The sequence below is a fragment of the Pelodiscus sinensis genome, chromosome 32, assembly GCF_049634645.1.
Source record: "Pelodiscus sinensis isolate JC-2024 chromosome 32, ASM4963464v1, whole genome shotgun sequence".
Lineage (NCBI taxonomy): Eukaryota > Metazoa > Chordata > Testudines > Trionychidae > Pelodiscus > Pelodiscus sinensis.
Window position 1 is genome coordinate 8,936,583 of NC_134742.1, and position 24,977 is coordinate 8,961,559.

Consider the following 24,977-nt stretch of genomic DNA (forward strand, 5'->3'; position numbering starts at 1 on the left):
TAGCAGCTGTCCGCGCGCAGCCGCGTTCCAGCCTCCCCCTGTCCCCGCGCCTGCGCACAGAGTGAGGGCAGCCGCCTCAGTCGCGGCTACTGCGCGTGCTCCGCGCGCAGGGGGGAAGGGCGCCTGCGCAGCCTGCCTTAAGGAGCGAACTTTCAGGCCAGCTGTTGGAATCGCTCCAGTTCGCTGTGTGCGGCCGGGGAGCGCAGTGGGGAGGGTGAGAATTATAGAGCGCTGGGGTGCATGGGTTACGTGGGGGAAGGAGGATTAAGACTCAGGCTGCGGGGGAGGAGTCATGGGGCTGAGGGGAACTAGGAGGGAACAGAGGGAAGGTGTGGGGGAGGGTACGATTTTATTTTGTTTATTTTTGCTTCTCACTTGCGTGTGGCCCCCGACTGATTTTTCTGTGGGTCAGTGGGCCCCCTAACCCAGAAAAGATTCCCGCCCTTGCTGCAAGTGGGCCTTTTGTCTTCTCTTCATCTCTGCTGTGGAGAGGGTTTATAAAATCTGTCTGTTTAGCCCTATGAGAGGGCTTACGTCTGTGCTACAAATAAATGCAGGAGGATTCGGGGGGGGGGGAGGGCTTTAACTGCAGGAGCCTACATTTAGACACCTGCATCCACAGTCAGACAGGTAAATAAGCCGCTGGTTTGTCAGAAACACTGGGTGCTCAGAACCGAATCCCGTTGTTGCAGGTGCAGTTGTGTTGAAACTCAAGCCAGGTATTGACAGACATGAAAGATTCCAAATGCACAAACTTGTGTGTGCTCTTTATGGAGTATTTGCCCAAAATGGCAGAGGCTAGCATGCATGTCACCAGGGACAGAGTCTGGGAGAATGGGGGTGTGGAAAGGATTAAAGCCCCTTCTGACATGTCTCCAATTGCCTTTCTCCCCCGACAGGCTGCAGAACACCCATGTCTTGCTCTATCATAGCTCATGGCCTGCAGAGCCAAGGAAAGAAAATGGCTGTGGCGGAGCCGGTAACCTTCGAGGAGGTGGCTGTGTATTTCTCTGAGGAGGAATGGGCTCTGTTGGACCTGGGCCAGAGAGCCCTCTACAGGGATGTGATGCAGGAGAATTATGAGGCTGTGAGCTGGCTGGGTAAGAATTCCTGTCCTCTCAGGTATCAGAAGCTGGGTGGCTCTGGAGCAGCTGGGTTGGGTTAGGTTCAGGGTCCCTCATTGTCCCCTGACCCCCCCCCCCCAATGTCTGGAGTATGAGCCCCAATGATCCTGGCTTCTATGTGAGAGACTGTCCCCTCCATGCCCTTTCTCAGGGGAAACAGGTTGAGGGACATGATATAAAGGTGCAGCTCTTCCTACAGCCAAGGTCTCAATGTGCTTCCCCACCATCTTGCCCTTGTTGTGCCTTGGCCAAAGGTGACAGTTGAAGGGTCCAGGCAGGACCAGCAGATACCAAAGTTGTGGGGCTGGGTCCGGCTGCTGTTAGTGCCTGCAGGATTCCCTTGTGCCAGTGGGCTGAGCCCCTGGAAGGAGGGTGCAGTTCCCAGAGTCCCTTCCTGGCTGTGGCTGATCTCTGTGACATGCTGCTTCCTGCCAGGGAGAGGGGTTGGGGCTGAGGGAGGGTGGCTGAGGCAGTTCAGGCTCTGTGAGCGCTCTGTGGAGGGTAGCTCTGTAGTAGATAAATGTGCACAGAGCTCTTCCTGCTTTTGAGTCACAGGACCTGGGTTCTTTGAAAAGTCTGACTTTATTCTCTCGGGGGCTCACTTGCCTCAGTGTGCAATGGCGATAATCACGTCATCTGTCTTGTCTTTTTAGAGTGAAATCTCTTTGGGTCGGGACTTTTTCTTTCTATTTGAATGTCTGGTTTCAAGCTCAGGAGACTTGTTCAGTTCTCTGCACCTGTCACAGATTCCTGTGTGAACTTGGTCAAGTCACTTAGACCCTCTGGCTGTGTCTAGACTGGCATGATTTTCCGGAAATGCTTTTAACGGAAAAGTTTTCCATTAAAAGCATTTGCGGAAAAGAGCGTGTAGATTGGCCATTTTCGCGATCGGGGCTTTTTTGCGGAAAACAAATCTGAGTTGTCTACACTGGCCCTTTTGTGCAAAAGGACTTTTGCCTGAATGGGAGCAGCATAATATTTCTGCAAGAAGCACTGATTTCTTACAGTAGGAAGTCAGTGCTTTTGCGGAAATTCAAATGGCCAGTGTAGACAACTGGCAAGTTTTTCCGGAAAAGCGGCTGATTTTCCGGAAAAACTGGCCAATCTAGACACTGCCTCTGTGTGTGGTTGCCTATCTCTGCAATAGCTATTATAGTGTGTCCCTGTTTCTCAGGGCGGGGGAAGGATACCTACACTAAAGAGGGGTGATGCTTAGCTCCATATGAGCACCCCAATAGCACAGTGGAGTCCTGATTTACACTGGAGTTCCCAGGTGCTGCTGTGATTGATAATCTTTGCTTCCCATAGCAGCTGCAGCACCATACAAATTGCTGCTAGTGCCACAGAGCATCCTTATGGCTGCTCAGGGCGGCCCTGTCTGGAGCTCTGATGCCAGCGGCACTGGCAAAGCATGTGGCTTGCCCATGCAGCACAGCTCAGGGTTGTTGCTAAAGAAAGACCCAGGCTCCGTTCGGGGGCTAAGGCGCTTGGCCAGGTTTATTGTTGAAGGAGCAGGGTGCTTGTGTCCCAGCTCCCCGGGCCCAGGTACAGTGAGACGTGTCCCACCCCGACGATTGTACCAGCTCAGCCAGCAACTTGAACTCTGCCCTTCAGCCAGCACCTACATGCCCTTCCTGTGACTTCCCCTTTCATACATTGACACGAACAAGGTGCACATTGAGCTCCGTGTCTTGCTGCCCCCTTATCCTTATACTTGCTTATTGGAACAAAACATCCGTGTCCATTATCCCCTCATCCCTCCTGGTTTGCACAGGGGTCAGTGTGTTCCTCTGCCATCTCTCAGGAGTGTGTGTTTTCTACCCTCCTCACTGCTCAGGAATGGGCTTAAGTGGTTAGCTTGTGTATCAGAGCGAGGTCAGTCCAAGCACATCTTCCCTTGCCTTGTCATTGAGGCAACTATGAGAATGAGGTGAGGAGCTGGCGTTAATTACCGTAAATATCTCCTTGCTGATATTGCTCCCGGCATATTTCAGACCTTGTAATTTTGTGATGGGAAAAGAGTGATTTTTTCTCCACTATTAGAATTATAGAGCAAGCCCCGAGCAATGAATTCTCTGTTGCTCTAGGCCAACAGGCTTGTCGTCTCGTATCAGCAGGGATAGAGGAAGCGCTTGCGTCAGGCCAAGGTGTGTTTCAGTGGGTAGCTGGCGGACGTCTGCCAGGAGAGATTAGAAAGCCTGGGCTAAGATGAACTTTGATGGGAGGGAGACAGATCCAGAGTGGAGAGATACAAAGGGCTGAGGGATTCTACATGAGCAGAACTTAACGTAGGATCTGACTTGGAGTTTTTTATCATCAAGCGTTTAGGCTGCCTTTGTGGAGGTGGGTTAATAATCCGTGCTCTGCCTCGCGCTCTGCGGAGGTTATCGAGCATTTTTAGAGCGTGCAGATGAGACTACAGTGAGGTTTTAACAAGCGTGGCATCTGGCTCTCAGCGGCTGGCAGGTCCACAGAGTGAACAACACGCTGAATAAACCCATGGCCTTTTCTGCTGCTGTGAACTTCTGGGTGACACACAGCAGTGCCAGGTGAAAAGAAATAGCTCTGTGGTGTTCTTGTGGCTGGGGTTGCCTGAAGAAGTTGCTTTCATACTGAAACAAAAAACAGGACCGTGTAGCACTTTAAAGACTAACAAGATGGTTTATTAGGTGATGAGCTTTCGTGGGCCAGACCCACTTCCTCAGATCAAATATTGGAAGAAAATTGTCACAACCATATATACCAAAGGATACAATTAAAAAAATGAACACACATGAAAAGAACAAATCAAATTTCAGAACAGAAGGGGGATGAAGGAGGGGAGATAAATGTCTGTGAACTAATGATATTAGAGGTGTTAATTGGGGAAGCTATCTTTGTAATGGGTAAGATAATTAGCATCTTTATTCAAATTTGAGTGTAAAGTGTCGTCGAATTTAAGCATGAATGACAGTTAAGAGGATTCTCTTGGAAGAATCCTTTTTCATACTGGTGACTCACTTTGGTTTTGTCTACTACACATACAAGCTTAGAGCGGGAGCACTTTCAACGCGGCAGGGTGGTCATAACGGAAGTGCTGTAGATCAGTGGCTCCCAGCCTTTTTTTACTCTGCGGACCAGGAAACCCATTCACAAACTTTTAGTGGACCAATAATATTTTATTTGCATATTCATTATGCAAATGACGAATATGCAAATAACACGTTGCCAGTCCTCCAAAATATGTACACTGGCCAGGGCCAGCGTTAGGCAAAATGGCGGCCTAGGCAAACTTGTATGTTGGCATCCCCGCCCCCCCCCCCAATTCAGACATGGTGCCCCCCCCATTTCCCTTGGCTGCAATGGGCTCTCTACCTCCTGGGCCACCATCTTGTGCCTCCTTTGCCATTAACTCCTGCCTTTCCTGCACTCTGACTCCTACACTGTTCCTCTTACCCCAACATTTTATCACCTTCACCCCAACCTCTGCACAACCATCTTCAGCCCAACCCCTGCACTTCCCTCCTGCCTGCACCCCCAGCTCCAGCCCTGCACTGCCAGTGTGTCTAGCACACTGCCTCCCTGCCCAGTATCACCCAACCCCTTATGCCAGTGGTTCTCAATCTTTTCGGTCCATGACCCACCTGGCTCAATGTAAACCTTTATGTGGACCACCAGCTGCTAATGGAAACTCGCTGTTAATTACATAGATATACCTGAGCCATTTTGCTAGTGCTGCAGCTTGGACAAACGGTTTAATGTAACCAGAAAGAAAGGAAATACTCATTGAAATTATTAAACAGACTAAACATTTTAACTTTCTCATGCTAGTTTATCAAACAGGTAGCAGGTTTAAAACGAATAAAAGAAAGTTGTTCTTCACACAGCGTGTAGTCAACCTGTGGAACTCCTTGCCAGAGGAGGCTGTGAAGGCTAGGACTATAATAGAGTTTAAAGAGAAGCTAGATAATTTCATGGAGGTTAGGTCCATAAAAGGCTATTAGCCAGGGGATAAAATGGTGTCCTTGGCCTCTGTTTTTCCAGAGGCTGGAGAGAGATGGCAGGAGACAAATCGCTCAATCATTGTCTTCGGTCCACCTGCTCTGGGGCACCTGATGCTGGCCGCTGTCGGCAGACAGGATACTGGGCTAGATGGACCTTTGGTCTGACCCAGTACGGCCGTTCTTATGTTCTTATGTAAACGTCATTTTAAATAAAGTAAAATATTAATTTATGTCCAACACAAAAGGTTCCCATGTTTTCTTTATTTATGGCAGGGGTGGGGAACCTTTTTTGGGTGGGAGTAGAGGGGGCACTGAGAAGCAAAAAAACAAGCTCCAAAAAAAAAAAACCAACCCGCAGCCCTCACTGATGTGGCCCCCAACTGAGACACCTCACTCCTCTGGTGCTCCAGCCCCAACAGGGGAGGAGGAAGGACAGGGAGCACTGCGGTTCAGGGTTTCCCATAGGTCAGATTTACTCTTATGGGGTTCCAGGGTTAGCGGATTTTGTGGACCCCCCCCCCCATGCTGTGGGGTTGGACAAAAGTGAAGGATTCAGTGTGTGGCACAGGGCTGCCAGTGACAGGAATTGGGGTGCAGAGTCTTGGCGGGAGATGGAGTGCTGGAGGGGGTGAAGTCTGGGTAGGAGGAAGGGTGCAGGAGCAAGCTGAGAATAGAGTGTCTGGCCAGGTGGGAGAGTGCAGGAGCAAGGGAAGGTGCTGTGTGTGGCTAGGATGGAGGATGCAGGAGCAAAAGTGGGTTCTGGAGCAGGCTGGGCGTAGGGTGTTTGTCCAGGAGAGAGGGGGCAGGAGTGGGATGGGGTAGGGTGTCTGGTCGGGGGAGGATGCAGGAGCAGGCTGGTGGTGCAGGGTCTCAGTAGGGTGGTGGTGCGGGGTCTGGGTTGGAGGGGGTGGGAGGTACTTACTTGCCTTTGTGCCCTGCACCGGTCCCTGGCATCGCCTCCACTGCGTCCATTGGCTGGATTCTGTTGGCACACAAGTGCCGGCTTCCTGCTGGGGGTTTGAGGGAGAGAGAAAGCCCCAAGCCTCACTACGCGATCTGATTCGTGGAGAAGAAGCACTCCCCTCCCCTTCCTCCCAGTTGGTGTTCCCCTGCCACGGCCCCCAGAGCCACCACAAACAGTCAGCTTCAGCAACTGCCGTAGCCTGGCACTAATCTGCGGACCAGCGGTAGGGAACTGCTGCTCTAGATAAACCACCTCCACAAGGGGAGTTGTGGTTGGGGAATTTGGGGCCAGACTGAAAGGAAGCTCCAGCTGGTGTCGGGCACCCATGCTGACCCTCAGGCCTTTATCCCACAGGGCCACTCGCAGATTGGTCAGTCCGGAGAGGAAAGACGGGGAGAAAACTTTAACTTGTCTTCTAGGAGACAGGTGACATCTTCTCTTCCTCTTCTCCAAAGTGCACAAGCAGCAGGAAACACAGCAGCATCCCCTCAAGTGGTTCCGTACATCGCTTGACAAAAGCAACAGGGCCTCAGGGTTCGTCTGGACCCAAAGCGCTTCCCATTTCTCCCAGCGGAGGCAGAGACCGTCGGGATTGGGAGCCACAAATCTTTCAACCTCCATGACTTCATTAGGCAACGAGGCAGCCAGGCCATGGCCCACTCCTATTGCTGATGGGTTTGAAAACTGGTCTTGTAGCTTAAGAACATAAGAACGGCCGGACGGAGTCAGATCAAAGGTCCCTCTAGCCCAGTGTCCTGTCTGCTGACAGTGGCCAATGCCAGATGCCCCTAGAGCAGGGGTCTCCAATCTTTTTAAGCACAAGGTCACTTTTTGAATTTAAGTGCACTCCAAGATCTACCTCAAATATAAATACCCTAGCCCCGCCTCCTTCCCACCCCTTCTCCAAGGCCCCGCCCCTGCTCGCTCCATCCTCCCTTTCTTGCCCATCCTCACTCACTGGGGTAGAGGGTTCGGGGTGCAGGCTCTGGTCTTGGATTAAGGGACCTGGAGTGTGAGAAGGGCTCTGAGCTGCTCTTGGGGCAGGCAGTTGGAATGTAGGAAGGGGTTCTCGGTGCAGCCTCTGGGATGGCGTTTGGATACAAGGGTGCTCAGGGCTGGGGCTTGGGGTGTATGAGGGGGTTCATGACTAGGGTAGGAGTTTGGGATGTGGGCTCCAGCTTGGCCCTGCTTATCTCAGGTGGCTCCTGGGTGTTGGTGCAGTGGGGCTAAGGCAGGCACCACTCCCTAAAGTAGCTAGCAAACTCCATCCCAAGTCCTGTTGTACCCCCTCTCTGCTCAGTGGAGGGGTTAACTACACCTAGCCAGGTGGAGTGACCAGTAGGAATGTAGGTGGGACTTTCAAACTGGGACAAAGGAATTTGGGTTTTTTCCTTTCTCCTTTTGTCTCTCTGGGTGTGTTCTTTGCAGCTACAGAGAGGGACAAGCATGTCTCTCTCTCTCTCCAAGACACCATTCTTCATTTTTGTAAGTAGGGTAAAGTTTAAGTAGTTTCATTAGGCTTTATTGTTTTAAGGGTTGGGTATGGGATCTGAGATCTGGCACTGCTTAAAAGATGTTTTGGCTTTTCTTTGTAACTAAGTTCTAGGCCCATGGAGTTTCTCCACGAGTATATTTTCTTACCTCCCTATCTAGTCATTATGCTTGCAACAGGAATATTGTTGTAATAATAAAAGTTCTTTCTTTTCTTTTTATTAACCTGGCAGTGGTTAATTGTGTGCCCTGATTTTTATTTTAGGGGTGAGATTTCCCAAATGATCTTTCCCCTGATTTTTTTATCAACATTTGGGTGGTGGCAGCGGAAGTTTTATTCCCAAGATCTAGGTTTTTAAGATTTTGGGGGAAGTTTTATACCAAAGCCTGGTAGAGAAGGCTTTGGGGTACACTTGCTGGCCCCCACTTCTGCATTTATCATGCCAGAGTGGGGAAGGAGTGACAACAGGTTACACGGTGGGAGGGGGCAACTTGACAGCAGCACCCTCCTCTCTCTCCTCTGCCCTGTACAGAAAGCAGGAGCCTCCCCAGAGGGAGGGCCAGCTTCAAGGCAAAGGGCAGGAGACTAACAGCACTGCGGGGAGAGGCAGCTGAAGCGCTGTCACTTGATAATCCTTACTGGCTTGGCCAACAGGCTATCTGTCAGAGGCTCCAAGATCTACTAGTAGATCTTGATCTATTGGTTGGTGACCACTGTCCTAGAAGGAATGAACAGAACAGGGAATCATCAAGTGATCCTTTCTGGGTCACCCATTCCCAGCTTCTGATCAACTAAGGCATTCCTCCTCAGCCATTGATGGACCTATCTTCCAAGAAGTTATCTTTCTCTATTTCAAAACCTGTTAAAGACCCGGTCTTCACAATATCCTCTGGCAAGGAGTTCCACAGGTTAACTGTGCATTGCGTGAAGTAGTATTTCTTTTTGGTTTTGAACCTGCTACCTATTAATTTCATTTGGTGACCCCTAATTCTTATATTATGGGAACAAGTAAATAACTTTTCTTCACTCACTTTCTCCACACTAATCATGATTTTATCGACCTCTGTCATTTCCCCCCTTCATCATAGAATCATAGAATACTAGAACTGGAAGGGACCTCAAGAAGTCATCCAGTCCAGTCCTCTGCCCTCACGGCAGGATCATGCACTTTCTAGATTATCCCTGATAGATGTCTTTCTAATCTGCTCTTAAATGTCTCCAGTGATGAAGATTCTACAACCTCCCCAGGCAATTTATTCCAGTGTTTAGCCACCGTGACAGTTAGAAAGTTTTTCCTAATGTCCAACCTAACCCTCTCTTGCAGCAATTTAGGCCCATTGCTTCTTGTCCTGTCATCAGAGAGGAGAGCAATTTTTCTCTCTCCTCCTTGTAACCCTTTTAGATACTTGAAAACTATCATGTCCCCTCTCTGCCTTCTTTCCAAACGAAACAAGCCCAGTTCTTTCAGTCTTCCCTTATAGCTCATGTTTTCTAGACCTTTAATCATTTTGGTTGCTCTTCTCTGAACCTGCTCCAGTTTCTCAACATCTTTCTTGGAATGTGGTGCCCAGAACTGGACACAGTACTCCAACTGAGGTCTAACTAGCGCAGCACAGAGTGGAAGAATAACTTCTTGTCTTGCTCACAACACTCTTGTTAATGAATCCCAGAATCATGTTTGCTTTTTTTGCAACAGCGTCACACTGTTGACTCATATGTAGCTTGTGGTCCACTCTGACCCCTAGATCCCTTTCAGCAGGACTCCTTCCTCGACAATCACTTCCCATTCTGTATGTGTGACACGGATTGTTCCTTCCTAAGTACAATATTTTGAATTTGTCCTTATTGATCTTCATCCTAATTACCTCAGACCATTTCCATAGTTTGAAAGTCTAACTTCCCTGAAGCACAGAGGTTCCCTATGGCATTTTAGTAATAACAGTTGATTTTCTATAGCTTTGTAAATATTTTAGCACTGGAATTTCTGAAATCTTCTTCGTGGTTTTGGTGTATGCCAACACACTTAAATGAACTGACTGAACACAAAACATTCAGAAGTTGAAAGGCCGTCTTGCTCCCACTGCTCTTGTACACCACTAGTTGAAACCAGAACCCTTTTAGGGTTGTGTTTGTTTGTTTGTTTGTTTTTAAAGTTACAACAGATAATTACTCCAGCCAGGACTGGCTAGGCTCTTTAGAACTCAGTACTCAGCGAATTAAATGTAAGTGCAATAGAAATAAAAAAATAATAAAATAGACACTGGGAAAGAATAAAAGGGCAGAGATTATCTAAGTGCGTTGCAGGAACTACCAAGTAGTAATGACAACAATAATACATTTATGTGCTGCAAGGTGAGCGTGAAAGAGACTGTGTGTGTGAGAGAGAGACAGAGAAGGTGTGTAAATGGGTGACGCCATGTGTGTGACACGGTGGGTTTGTTGGTGGGTGACACAGAGGTAGACTGTGTGTCAGACATATTGGTGTGTGTTTAGAAGAGAGGGACAGAGGTTGCGTGTGCACTGGTTGCGCTGCTGGACCAGTTTCTGAGAAACCTCGTGCTGTCCCTTCAAGACACTGCAAGCTGCCCTGAACTCTCTTGTCTCTCCTCCTCCACTCCGCACATATTGGATATATGAGCTGGGGAAGAATTGTGTGTGTCACAGAGTGTGTATATATGTGTGAGAGAAAGAAGGATGTAAGCAACCAGCATAAGCTTATCGGTTAGTTGAGTAGTGACTCAACTCAATCAGAGAGAGGCAGCAGTGGGTGGGGGGGGGGGACTAGGAGTTGGTGCTGGGAGAGCCGGCTTAAAAGTTGCTTCCCCTTAGCACCGTCTCCAGGATGCTGCCTGCTCCTCTTCCCCCTCCCCTCCGCCCCCACACCAGAGAGAGAGGCTGCCTCTATCGGATAGGGGAGGTTGGTGCAAAGTAGCCCCTGTCCTCACCGGTCCTAGTGGGGAGCTGGGCTCCCCCGCGGACAGGGGCTGCTGCAACCAAACAGTCCCTGTTCATGGCAGCCAGAACTGACCACAGATAGGGGCTACGTCTACATTGGCCCCTTTTCCGGAAGGGGCATGTTAATTTCACGAGTCGTAATAGGGAAATCCGCGGGGGATTTAAATAAAAATGTCCGCCGCTTTTTTCCGGCCTTTAGAAAAGCCGGAAAAGAGCGTCTACACTGGCCCCGATCCTCCGGAAAAAAAGCCCTTTTCCGGAGGATCTTATTCCTACTTTGAAGTAGGAATAAGATCCTCCGGAAAAGGGCTTTTTTTCCGGAGGATCGGGGCCAGTGTAGACGCTCTTTTCCGGCTTTTCTAAAAGCCGGAAAAAAGCGGCGGACATTTTTATTTAAGTGCCGCGGGGGATATTTAAATCCCCCGCGGATTTCCCTATTACGACTCGTGAAATTAACATGCCCCTTCCGGAAAAGGGGCCAATGTAGACGAGCCCAGGGGCTTCATTCCCAGGAGCAACTGCAGAATGGTGCAAGGTAGGGGAGGGGCACCCTGAGCACATGCTATGGGATCTGTGAACTCTGCTGAGCAGGATGTGAATCTGTCCTGCATGGCCACATGTGCACGCAGCTTACAGGGAGCACAGGTGGCGGGGAGCTCATTGTCCCAAGCAAAGCCCCCAGCACTGTGAGCGAAATAGAGTTCAGTGTCACATGAGCTGGTCACATGTCCCTGTCTGGTCTGATGAGTCATTGCAGGCATTACCCACCATCTGGCTGAAAAGTCCACGGGAAAGTCCATCGAGTGGGGCTCAGATTTCCATTGCCAATGGTCTTTGTTGATGGACCATCAGTCTGAATGTTGCATTAACAGCCTTGGTCTACACTAGGGTGTTATTTCAAAATAAACCCTCTTAGGTTGAATTTATAAGCCGAGTGTCCACACTACCATTATTTCGAAAGAACAGACCGCTTATTTCAAAATCTGTACTCTTGCTTTCCTCGGGGAATAATGCTAATTTTGAAAGTCATTTTGAAATAGTTATTTTGAAATAATTTCCTAGTGTAGACATGCCCACAGTATGCTGGCTGTACAGGATGGAAGCTATCTTGTGGGTACATCCGTAGCAGCAACCATATTTGAAATACAGGTCCACATTCATAAATTCAGGTGCAAAAATGATGTACATATACAAACAGGATAATCATAGTCACCACTGTTGCAAGGGATTGTGGATTGCAACTGCTTTAAATGCTAAGGAGAGGGGACTACCACATAGGAGTGTACAGGATTTGCTTATTCAGTTAAAACTGGGAAGGGAAGAGAATCTCACTCATATACTCAACCACACATACAGTCCCAGGCAGGATGATAAGGCAAGCAGAAAGCAGTTCATGTTATCTGATCTTCCCAAGTTGACTCCTGAGCTGGTCGGCTGGCCAGGCGATTCGAGTAGAGGGCGTTCTGGGAGGCTCCTCTTGATGGTCAACCAACAACCTGTGTCTGCGTCCCTCTCTCCTTTAAGGATTAGCCACGTGCAGCTTCTGAGTCTCTGGGCCTCTTCCAGCTGGGGCCGTGTACATTGTTGTTTACTCCTACTGTTTATCTTAGAGTTTTCCTGCCTCTTGTGTCCACCTCAGACATTCTTTTGCACTCACTCTGGGAAGAGATAGGGGGTTAACAGATAACACTTCAATGGTTTAGGGAACCAAATAACAAGTAACAGGTTAGAAAGAGAACAACATCCATTTGAACTCTTTCCTTGTTCCTCTTTTGCCTCCAACACCCACATCAGAACTTTCCCATTGACACCGCACACGACACACTTTGTATATGGTTTGTTGCAACTGTGTAACAGTGGCAGCACAATGACCCACGTGGTCATATTGTAATCTTGTAACATCACAGGGAGATCTTCCCAGCACTATATGATGATCCAAGAAGGGATCATAGAACCATAGAGCTGGAAGAGACCTCAGAAGGTCATCAAGTCCAGCCCCCTGCTCTAGGCAGGACCAATCCCAACTAAATCACCTAGAAAAGTTAGATGCTTGCAAGTCACCAGGGCCTGATGAAATGCATCCTAGAATACTCAAGGAGCTGATAGAGGAGGTATCTGAGCCTCTAGCTATCATCTTTGGAAAATCATGGTAGACAGGAGAGATTCCAGAAGACTGGAAAAGGGCAAATACAGTGCCTATTTATAAAACAGGAAATAAGAACAACCTAGAAAACTACAGACCAGTTAGTTTAACTTCTGTGTGAGGGAAGATAATGGAACAGGTAATTAAGGAAATCATCTGTAAACACTTATCAGAGGGGTAGCCGTGTTAGTCTGAATCTGCAAAAGCAGCAAGGAGTCCTGTGGCACCTTATAGACTAACTGAAGTGTAGGAGCATAAGCTTTCGTGGGCAAAGACCCACTTCGTCAGATGCATGACATGAACACTTGGAAAGCGGCAAGGTGATAGGGAACAGCCAGCATGGATGTGTAAAGAACAAATCATGTCAAACCAATCTGATAGCGTTCTTTGATAGGATAACATCTTGTGGATAAGGGAGAAGCGGTGGATGTGGTATACCTAGACTTTAGTAAGGCGTTTGATACAGTCTCGCATGATCTTCTTATCAATAAACTAGGCAAATACAACTTAGGTGGGGCTACTATAAGGTGGGTGCATAACTGGCTGGATAACTGTGCTCAGAGAGTAGTTATTAATGGTTCACAATCCTGCTGGAAAGGCATAACAAGTGAGGTTCCGCAGGGGTCTGTTTTGGGACCGGCTCTCTTCAATATCTTCATCAACGATTTAGATATTAGCATAGAAAGTACGCTTATTAAGTTTGCATATGATACCAAGATGGGAGGGGTTGTGACTAATCTGGAGGATAGGGTCATAATTCAAAATGATCTGGACAAATTGAAGAAATGGTCTGCGGTGAACAGGATGAAGTTTAATAAGAACAAATGCAGAGTGCTCCACTTAGGAAGGAACAGTCAGTTTCACACATGCAGCATGGGAAGTGACTGTCTAGGAAGGAGTACGGCAGAAAGGGTTCTAAGGGTTATAGTGGACCACAAGCTAAATATGAGTCAGTGGTGTGATGCTGTTGCAAAAAAAGCAAACATGATTCTAGGATGCATTAGCAGGTGTGTTGTGAGCAAGACACGAGAAGTCATTCTTCCGCTCTACTCTGCGCTAGTTAGGCCTCAGTTGGAGTATTGTGTCCAGTTCTGGGCAGCACATTTCAAGAAGGATGTGGAGAAATTGGAGAGGGTCCAGAAAAGAGCAACAAGAATGATTAAAGGTCTAGAAAACATGGCATATGAAGAAAGGCTGAAATAATTGGGTTTGTTTAGTTTAGGAAAGAGAAGATTGAGGGGGGACATGATAGCAGTTTTCAGGTATCTAAAAGGGTGTCATAAGGAGACGGGAGAAAATGTGTTCATCTTTACCTCTGAGGATAGAACAAGAAACAATGGGCTTAAACTGCAGCCAGGGAGGTTTAGGTTGGACATTAGGAAAAAGTTCCTAACCATCAGAGTAGTCAAACACTGGAATAAATTTCCCAGGGAGGTTGTGGAATCTCCATCTGTGGAGATATTTAAGAGTAGGTTAGATAAATGTCTATCAGGGATGGTCTAGACAGTATTTGGTCCTGCCGTGAGGGCAGGGGACTGGACTCGATGACCTCTTGAGGTTCCTTCCAGTCCTAGTATTCTGTGATTCTGATTTCCTCGCTGCTCCTGTTGGCTGGAATTGTGACCAATAGGAGCAGTGGGAAGCTGTGCTTGGGAGTGGTGGGGGCGCAAAGCCAGGTAAGCACCCCCCCATCCCCAGATACTGCACCCCAATACCCCTTCACTCACCCTTCTACCAAGACACTACATCCCCAGCTTGCTCCTGCCCCCTCCCTTGTTCCTACCTCCTGACCAGACACCCTACCCCCAACCTGTTCCTGCACCCTCCCTACTGGCCATACTCTTCACCCGCCCTTGCTCCTGCACTCTCCCCTCTGGCCAGACACCCTACCCCTAGCCCGCTCCTGCATCCTCCCTTGCTCCTGTACCTTTCCTTGTTTTGCCCCCTCCCCCTGGCCAGACATGCTACTCCCAGCCTGCTCCTGCACTCTTCCTTCCATCCAGACCTTGCACCCTCCCCACCTCCTGCCCAGATCCTGAACCCCCATCCATCTCGTCAGCCCTGTGCCGCACACGGAACCTCTCATTTTTGTGCCAACCCCAGAGCCTAGTGGGGTTCAGAAAACCCACTAACCCTGGAACTCCAGAAGAGTAAATCTCACCTTTGGGAAGCCCTGAACCTCAGTCCTTCCTGTTCTCTCCCTCCCCTGTTGGGGCTGGGACACCAGAGGCATGAAATAACTCAATTGGGGGCCATATCAGTGAGGGTTGGGGATTTTTGGAGGGGGTTTCTTTTGCTTCTCACTTGTGTGGTGCCCAACTGATTTTTTTTTTCTGTGGGTCAGTGGCCCCCAACCCAAAAAAAGTTCCTCATCTCTGCCATAAATAAAGAAAACATGGGAAACTTTTGTGTTGGACATAAATTAATATTTTATTTAATTTAAAATGAAGTTTAATTAAACTAAAATGAGAAAGTGAATGTATTTAATCTGTTTAATAATTTAAATTAACATTTCCTTTCTTACTGATTAAATTAAACTGTTCTTCCTAGCTGCAGCACTCGCAAAATGGCTTGGGTGTAATTATGTAATTAATGATGAGTTTCCATTAGCTGGTGGTCCAAGGAAAGGTTTTGCATTAAACAAGGTGGGCCACTGGCCAAAAAGTTTGAGAACCACTGACAGGTAGATACGTTGGAGGATAAGAATAGGGTCAAGAGGTGACCTAGAGAAATTGGACAATTAGGCCAAAATAAATCTGATGAAGTTCAACAAGGACAAGTGCAGAATCCTGCACTTGGGACAGAGGAATCCCATGCACTGTTACAGGCTGGGGACCGACTGGCTAAGCAGCAGGTCGGGAGAAACAGACCTGGTGGTTACAGTGTATGAGAAGCTGGATATGAGTCCACGGTGCCCTTGTAGCCAAGAAGACTAATAGCATATTAGCTATTAGGAGGAGCATTGCCAGCAAATCTAGAGCCATGATTATTCTCCTTTAGTCAGCACTGGTGAGGCCACATCTGGAGTACTGCATCCAATTCTGGGCTCCCCATTACAGAAAGGATGTGGACACATTGGAGTGGGTCCAGCAGATGGCAACCAAAATGATGAGGGGGCTGGAGCACATGACTTATGAGGAGAGGCTGAGGGATTTGGGCTTGTTTAGTCTACGGAAGAGTGAGGGGGGATTTTAGCATTTAAATACCTGAAGGGAAGTTCCAAAGAGGATGGAGAGAGGCTGTTCTCAGTGGCGGCAGATGACAGAACGAGGAGCAATGGTCTCAAGTTACAGTGGGGGAAGTCTAGGTTGGAAATTAGGAAAAACTATTTCCCTAGGTGGGTGGGGAAGCACTGGAAAGGGTTACCTAGGGAGGTGGTGGAATCTCCATCCCTAGAGGTTTTTAAGTCCCGGCTTGACAAAGCCCTGGCTGGGATGTTTTAGTTGGGGTTGGTCCTGCCTTGGGCAGGGAGTTGTTGGACTCAATGACCTCCTGAGGCCTTTTCCAAACCTGTAATTATAAGATTCTAAGAAGTTTTAGTGACCTGCCATGTGTTAGCTGCAGTTTAAGCCCTGCCTGTGGCCCTCGGTGTCAGATCTGCAAGCCCTCACTAGAGCTCAACTTCTGAGCATTGTGTTCCTGTCATGTCCTCGGATGGGGGGGATGGAACAGGACATGAGGGAGACTTAATTGTACCCTAGAGAATGCAGCAGAGCACTCAGCTCCCCTAGGGAATCCAGTGGGCCTCGGGCAGGGAGAATGCACCTTTACTGAAGGTAAGCGTGATGTGGGATCTTGTACCATCCAGAGCTCAGCCTCTGCAAGGTAGGGAAGGAGCCTTTCTGGGTGGACAAATCAGACCCTGGCTCTGGAAGTAGTAATGGCATGGACCTTAATGAACAAGATAAACACTTGGGTAATTGTTCCCCAAGCAGGATTTCCAGTCTCCAAAGCTTATGTGATCTCCTGGGTGGAGCGAGGGGAGAAGCGGTGGATCCCAGATCTCCAAGTCTGTGAAGAAGGGGAGATCATCAGCGACACCCACACAGGTAAGCAATCAGCTACACTGACTCAGAAACCAATTTCTGTCTCCTTACAGCAGGTGCATTTTCATCAAGTCTCACTGACCCTTCAGCCTGTCTTCAACTCCAGTCAGAAGATGGGGGGGGGCAAGGTTGGGTTCTCTCCTTTGGGAAAGGGCTATGAGGAGGGAGAATGAATTCGGTTCATGATTATTCAACCTTTCCAGCCGTTATTTGGGTGTGTTCCCTTTTCTATTCCACTTCCAGAGTTTTCCTTTCAGCTCAGCACAGAGAATGTTTTCTGAATTTTCTCTCTATCCCAACAGGTGATGGATCACTGTGTGAGAACAATGAGAAGAGATTTCAGCAGGAAAGACCAGAGCGAATGGCTCCACATGGAATGTTATTTAAGAGATCTGAAGGGCGTGATTCCCAGATATGTGAACAGGGAGAGACTTGTGAGAGTCAGAGTAGCCCAGAAAGGCAGCAGGGAAACCATCCAGTGGAGGGACAGGGTAAATCCAGTCACAGAAGCAGAGGTGTGAAAAAACCCACAGAAACTGTTCAACAGAAAATACCCCATCAACAAGCACCCCCTACTTACAGTGAGTGTGCATCTCTTATTGAACATCAAAGCACCCACACAGGAGAGAAGTCCTTCAAATGCTCTGACTCTGGGAAATGCTTCAGTCGACGTTCATGCCTTAGTAGCAGTCAGATAATACATAGAGGAGAGACACCCAATAACTGCTCTGACTATGGGAAAAGCTTCATTCAGAGCTCAGACCTAATTGAACATCATAGAATCCACAGAAGAGAGAAACGCTTCAACTGCTCTGACTGTGAGAAAAGCTTCAGTAGGATCTCACACCTCATTACACATCAGAGAATCCACACAGGGGAGAAACCCTTTTACTGTGAGGACTGTGGGAAAAGCTTCAGTGCTCACTCAAATCTTATTAGACATCAGAGAACCCATACAGGAGAGAAACCTTTCAACTGCTTTGACTGTGGGAAAAGCTTCAGTGAGAGCTCAGACCTTGTTAGACATAGGAGAATTCACACAGGAGAGAAACCATTCAACTGCTCTGACTGTGAGAAAAGCTTCAGTAGGATCTCACACCTTATTACACACAGGAGGATCCACACAGGAGAAAAACCCTTCAGCTGCTCTGACTGTGGGAAAAAATTCAGTGGACACTCAAGTCTTATTAGACATCAGCGAACCAATACAGGAGATAAACCTTTCCATTGCTCAGACTGTGGGAAAAAGTTCACTATGCATTCAAATCTTATTAGTCATGAGAGAATCCACACTGGAGAGAAACCTTTCAGCTGCTCTGATTGTGGGAAAAACTTCAGTGAGAGGTCACACCTTGTTAGACATAGGCGCATTCACACAGGGGAGAAACCTTTTTACTGCTCTGATTGTGGGAAAAGCTTTACTGTGCACTCAAATCTCATTAGACATCAGAGAACCCACACAGGAGAGAAACCCTTCAACTGCTCTGACTGTGGGAAAAGCTTCCGTACCAGCACACACCTCATTAGGCACTGCAAAATCCATACAGGGGAGAAACCCTTTTACTGCTCTGACTGTGGGAAAAACTTCAGTAGTAGCTCACACCTTGTTAGACATAGGAGAATCCACACAAGGGAGAAACCCTTTGTCTGCTCTGAATGTGGGGAAAGCTTCAGTCGGTGCAGAAATCTTAATAATCATCGTACAATCCACACCAGACAGAAACCCAATAACCTAAGTTCCCTTTAAGTTGTGAGGCTATGTGGCTGTGCAGCAGCCTATTAAGTGCCGTGCAAGCACTTAGGGCTATGGTGGGGAGAGATGTCTCTACCCATTGTTCTCAGCCCCAGCCCAGACTTGCCATGGCAGGCAAACAGTTGGCTATCTACAGCCCTCAGCCCTATAACTGCCATGTCAGAGAGAGGTGTCTCTATTTCCTCACTCCTCACAGCAGCACCTGAGCTGAGGGAGAGAGCTGGTGGGACTCTTCTCTTCTCAATGTAGCCTTTCACTGGCCTGCCTTTCAAACCCCTCCATCCTTCACCCACCTCAGAAATCCCACCCTTCCCCCAGCTGAAGCCCTTACCCTTCCACACCTCAAACTTCTATCTCAGCCCTGAGCCCATCAGCCCCATCCCAGAGCCAGCCTTCACACCCCAGCTCCATAGCTCTTTGCCATAGCCCTGAGCCCCCTTCCCACAATCCAAACCCCTGAGTCCCAGCCCTACTCCTACCACATGAACTTTGTTCTGTGCACCAGTATGGAGATGATGTGTTGCACATTCCCTACATATTGGTACCCCTAACAAAATTCATTCTGCATACATGTGGAAAAAAATGGATGGAACACTGTGTATAATTGCTCTGACTGAGAAAATTTTCAGTGAGCGGTCAGACTTTGTTAGACGGAGAATCCACACAGGAGAGAAACCCTTCAACTGCTCTGACTGAGAGAAAAGTTTCAGCAAATACTCACACCCTATTGAACATCAGATAGTTCTCACAAGACCAAACCATTATAAATGCTCTGACTGCAGGCAAAGTTTTGATCTGAGTGGATAGCTCATTGATCATCTGTCAGAAGAGGTTGCTTTACAGCCCAAGACTGGCGGTCCTCCACTATAAAGCACACCAAATCAGTCATAAAAAGCACTTCTGTTTGATGCACTGGTCAGCAAGAAGACACACAAGCAATCCTCTCAGACACATCAGCTTCTCCAGTGCCACAGCCAGTATCACATCTTACACAGGTGAGAGGTTATGAAAACCAGTTTCACCAAATCTGAAGAGGTTCTCTCAATCCTCAAGGAACAGTCACATTTCCAGATTAATGTACACCTTAGATCTTATACAAAATCTAAAATTGAATGTTTTATTAATAAAGAAAGAAAAGGTTGAAAGTAAAATTGTTAATGACAACAATTTACAGGCTGTGCAGGCTTGTAGCAGAGATGGAATAAACTGCTGTCTTAAACATCTCTGGAATACATCCTTTGTTAGGATGGGTCATCAGTTCTTTTGGGCTCAAGTTGTAGCAAAGATGCTCCTGAAATGATGAGTTGAAATGAAGACAGACAAGATGGAGGAACTCTAGGGCCATCTTTATATCCTTGCCCACGTGGCGGGAATTCCATTGTTCACACTGTGAAAGTACCTCCCAAAATGGAGTTTGTCACATGAGCAAGTCACCTGTCCATGCATGACTCAGTCCTTTTTATGCAAGCAGCCATAGCTTACATACTGGTCTGAAGTTACACAGCAAAGTCTTTATAATTTCAAGTACAGAAATGATACATGATATGAGTGGTATAAGTAGAATCAGCGAATCATAAGTTTTCTGTAGGCATCTCACCTGGTCCATTTTGCACAAGATTTGATGCAAGCATATGACAGTGGTTGCAACAATGTTATGTATATACATAATGTCACAACTATGAACTGCCAAGGGCAGGAAAAGCCTCTGTTGGAGGTCAGTCCTTGTTGTTCACCAGAGAATCCACACAGGGAAGAAACCTTTAAAATGCCCTATATTTGGGAAAATGTCAGAGAGAGCTCAGTCATTAACAAACCTCAGGGAAGCTCTGGAGAAGAGTGCCCCAAGTGCAGGAAGGCCTTCTAGTACATCTCATCCCTCATGAGATGTAAGTGCATCCACCCAGGACACACACCATAAAAGTGTGCTGACTAGGGATGGGCCAAGAGAATAAAATTTTTCTTTATTCCTACAATCCTAGTGAAATAAATAGAAAGGAACATAAACACTGTCAAATCAAGTGTAAAAATGTAATAAGAAAAGCAAAAAAAGGTTTTGAGGAACAGCTAACCAAAAACTCAAAAAGAAATAACAAAATGTTTTTTAAGTACATTAGAAGCAGGAAGCCTGCTAAAAAACTGTGGGTCCCCTAGATGATCGAACTATAAAAGGAGCAATCAAGGATGATAAAGTCATTGCAGAGAAACTAAATGATTTCTTTGCTTCAGTCTTCACGGCTGAGGACGTTGGGGAGATTCCCAAATCTGCACCGTCCTTTGTGGGTGATGAATCTGAGGAACTGTCCCGGATTGAAGTGTCATTAGAGGAGGTTTTGGAACAAATAGAAAAACTGAATGTTAACAAATCTCTGGGACCGGATGGCATTCATCCAAGGATTCTAAAAGAACTCAAATGGGAAATTGCTGAACTATTATCTGTGGTTTATAACCTATCCCTTAAATCGGCTTCCGTACCTAATGACTGGAAGGTAGCCAATGTGACACCAATATTTAAAAAGGGCTCTAGAGGTGGTCCGGGCAATTACAGACTGGTAAGTCTAACTTCAGTACCGGGCAAATTAGTCAAAACAATAGTAAAGAATAAAATTGTGAAGCATGTAGAAGAACATAATTTGTTGGACAAAAGTCAACATGGTTTCTGTAAAGGGAAATCCTGTCTTATTAATCTATTAGAGTTCTTTGAAGGGGTTAACAAACATGCGGACAAGGGGGATCCAGTAGATATAGTACACTTGGATTTTCAGAAAGCCTTTGACAAGGTCCCTCACCAAAGGCTCTTGTGTAAATTACATGGGCATGGGATAAGAGGAAAAGTCCTTTCTTGGATTGAGAACTGGTTAAAAAACAGGAAACAAAGCGTAGGAATAAATGGTAAATTTTCAGAATGGAGAGGGGTAACTAGTGATGTCCCCCAAGGGTCAGTCCTAGGACCAATCCTGTTCAACTTTATTCATAAATGATCTGGAGAAAGGGGTAAGCAGTGAGGTGGTAAAGTTTGTGGATGATACCAAACTGTTTAGGATAGTCAAGACAGAAGCAGACTGTGAGGGACTCCAAGAAGATCTCACCAAACTGAGTGATTGGGCAACTAAATGGCAAATGAAATTTAATGTGGATAAGTGTAAAGTAATGCACATTGGGAAAAATAACCCCAACTATACGTACAGTATGATGGGGGCTAATTTGGCTATGACAAATTAGGAAAGAGATCTTGGAGTTATCGTGGACAGTTCTCTGAAAACTTCCACACAGTGTGCAGCGGTGGTCAAAAAGGCAAATAGGATGCTAGGAATTATTAAGAAAGGGATAGAAAATAAGACCTTGAATATCTTACTGCCCCTGTATAAAACTATGGTACACCCACATCTTGAATACTGTGTACAGATGTGGTCTCCTCACCTCAAAAAAGATACTTTGGCCTTGGAAAGGATTCAGAAAAGGGCAACTAAAATGATTAGGGGTTTGGAACGGGTGCCATATGAGGAGAAGTTAAAGCATCTGGGACTTTTCAGTTTAGAAAAGAGGAGACTGAGGGGGGATATGATAGAGGTATATAAAATCATAAGTGGTGTGGAGAGGGCCGATAAAGAAAAGTTATTTATTAGTTCCCTAAATAGACGAACTAGAGGACACCAAATGAAGTTAATGGGTAGCAGGTTTAAAACAAATAAAAGAAAGTTCTTCTTCATACAGCGTGTAGTTAACCTGTGGAACTCCTTGCCAGAGGAGGCTGTGAAGGCTAGGACCATAGTAGAGTTTAAAGAGAAACTAGATAATTTCATGGAGATTAGGTCCATAAAAGTCTATTAGCCAGGGGATAAAATGGTGTCCTTGGCCTCTGTTTGTCAGAGGCTAGAGAGGGATGGCAGGAGACAAATTGCTTGATCATTGTTTTCAGTCCACCCTCTCTGGGGCACCTGGTGCTGGCCACTGTCAGCAGACAGGCTACTGGGCTAGATGGACCTTTGGTCTGACCCAGTACGGCCGTTCTTATGTTCAAATCTCAAGAGTCTACCTTGCCATGTGGTGAGTGAAGACATGCAGCATTATTCAAAGAGGGAATGAAATGTCCTTCCGAGAACAGAGCCATGCAGAGCGAGAGGCTGAGATAAGATTCCCACATTATGACAGGACTTGATAAAGACTTCTTGGGAAATCTGAACGTTTTGTGTTCAGTCAGTTCATTTAAGTGTGTTGGCATACACCGAAACCATGAAGAAGATTCCAGAAATTCCAGTGCTAAAATGAAGGTATAGAAAATCAACTGTTATTACTAAAATGCCATAGGGAATCTCTGTGCTTCAGGGAAGTTGGAATTTCACCTAAGAGAGGTTAATTCTTGCTTTCATAGAACACTGACCCCGTTGGAGTTCAGTTCTGCTCCCTAGAACTAGATTGTTGGGCTGGTAGCTGCTGTTAACAGAAAATTTCCCAGAATCAAACATGTGAAATACAAGTACATAGCCAGTATTCATAACTTCAAGTCATATAAACTCAACAACTTCCATCCCACTATGAAAAGATCCTAGTGTCACAGGGTACAAAACGAAATAATTATGCTACAAATAGTAGAAGTAGATACAGCCTTAAAACTGACTGAGATAGCAGAAAATTCTCATAAAACCGAAACTTGAATCGGTTATAGTTAGTGCCCTATCAAATTCATGGTCCGTTTTTATTACTGTTGTGGACACATGATTTAAAAAATCATAAATTTAATTATTTCATAGACTCATAGAATACTAGAATTGGAAGGGACTTCTAGAGGTCATCATGTCCCATCCCCTGCCCTCGCGGCAGGACCAAGTACCATCTAGATTGGGGTGAGGAACCTCAGCTCACCATCTGACCGTGGGTTTGGAACATATACAATCTACTAGCCTGGGCTGCCTACACTTTGTTATGTGAAGGAAGTATCTTTCTCATTCTCAGTTGGGGGGCCATGTCAATGAAGGTTTTTTTTTTCTTTGCCTCCTTTGCATGTGGCCCTTGACTGATTTTTCTGTGGGTCATTGACCCCCGAACAAAAAACGGTTCCCCACCGTTGATCTAGATCATCCCTAATAGATGCCTATCTAATGTGCTCTTAAGTATCTCCAGAGATTCCACAGCCTTCCTACCAATATATTGCAGTGTTTAACTATTTTGTGAGTTAGGAAGTTTTTCCTAGTGTCTAATCTAAATATTTCAGCTATTTTAATTTGAAATCTCGTGGTGGTATAATTGTAGAGGTCCTGACCAAAAAAGGAAATGAGGGAGGAGGGGGAGTCACAGTACTGCTACCCCTACTTCTGTGCTGCTTCTGGTGGAGTTCTGCCTTCAGAGCTGGGCCCCTGGCCCCACACCCCCAGATGTCTATGTTTCTAATGATCGAATCCCCTATTACTAACACCTGTCTTTTCCTAATAACTGAAGCTCTCTCCCCAGGAAGTGCCAGAGGATACCACAATCTCATCCGGAAGGAGGGTCCCAACTATGGGATCATTTCCCTCTGCTCCAATCTCCTTCCCTGAGGCTACATCTACACTGCAGGCTTCTTGCTCAAGAAGGCTGTGTCTACATTAGCATGATTTTGCGCAAAAGTGCCCGCTTTTGCGCAAAAACATGCTGCCTGTCTACAATGGCGGGGTGTTCTTGCGCAAGAACACTGATGTTCTAATGTGTGAAATCAGTGCTTCTTGCGCAAGAACTATGATGCTCTTGCTCAGGAATAAGCCCTCTTGCGTAACTGTTCTTGCGCAAGAGGCCAGCGTAGACAGGCAACATGAATTTCTTGTTCAAGAAAGCCTGATGGCTAAAATGGCCATCGGAGCTTTCTTGCGCAAGAGAGCGTCTACACTGGCATGGATGCTTTTGCGCAAAAGCACATCTCTTGCACAAAAGCACATGCCAGTGTAGACACTCTCTTGCGCAAATACTTTAACGCAAAAACTCTTGCGTTAAAAGTATTTGCGCAAAATCTTGCCAATATAGACGTAGCCAAAATGTTTTGTACAAGAGTTCTTGTGCAAAGGTCATTCACAAGAGTGAGTCCACACTGCCATGTGCTTTTGCAGAAGAGATGTGCTTTTGTGCAAGAGCATCCATGGCAGTGTGGACGCTCTCTTGCGCAAGAAAGCTCTGATGGCCATTTTAGCCATAGGGGTTTCTTGCGCAAGAAATTCATGTTGCCTGTCTACACTGTCTTCTTGTGGAAGAGCTTTTGTGCAAGAAGGCTTATTCCTCGTGGGGAGAAGAATAACTGTTCTAGAAGAAGCCTTGTTTTCTGACACTGTACTGTAAATTTACTTGCACAAGAACGCACGTGCAGTGTAGACGCTTTGCAAGTTTTTGCACAAGAACAACCATTCTTGCGCAAAAAGCCTGCAGTGTAGACATAGCCTGAGACTTTCACCCTCCTCAACAGCACAAAGGCTGTCTGATCAGAGAGTAGAACCATTCTGCTTTGTCTCATCTGTGTACCTCTCTGCCTCTCTCAGCTCCTCCAGTTCAGCAACTC

At 46.8% G+C, this 24,977-nt stretch overlaps 1 protein-coding gene across 2 annotated transcripts; it reads left to right on the plus strand.

The window, feature by feature from the left end:
- The first annotated feature begins 95 nt into the window (after positions 1-95).
- On the plus strand, positions 96-24,235 carry LOC106731412 (uncharacterized). Of its 2 annotated transcripts, none has more exons than XM_075913977.1 (4): positions 96-214; positions 900-1,100; positions 16,594-16,710; positions 17,010-24,235. In XM_075913977.1, exons 2-4 carry the CDS (start codon positions 914-916, stop codon positions 18,452-18,454), a joined length of 1,749 nt encoding a protein of 582 aa, XP_075770092.1. In that variant the 5' UTR covers positions 96-214; positions 900-913; the 3' UTR covers positions 18,455-24,235. The 2 variants fall into 2 exon arrangements, with proteins under 2 accessions (XP_075770092.1, XP_075770093.1); XM_075913978.1 differs by having other exon boundaries at positions 16,597-16,710.
- The last annotated feature ends 742 nt before the right edge of the window (positions 24,236-24,977 follow it).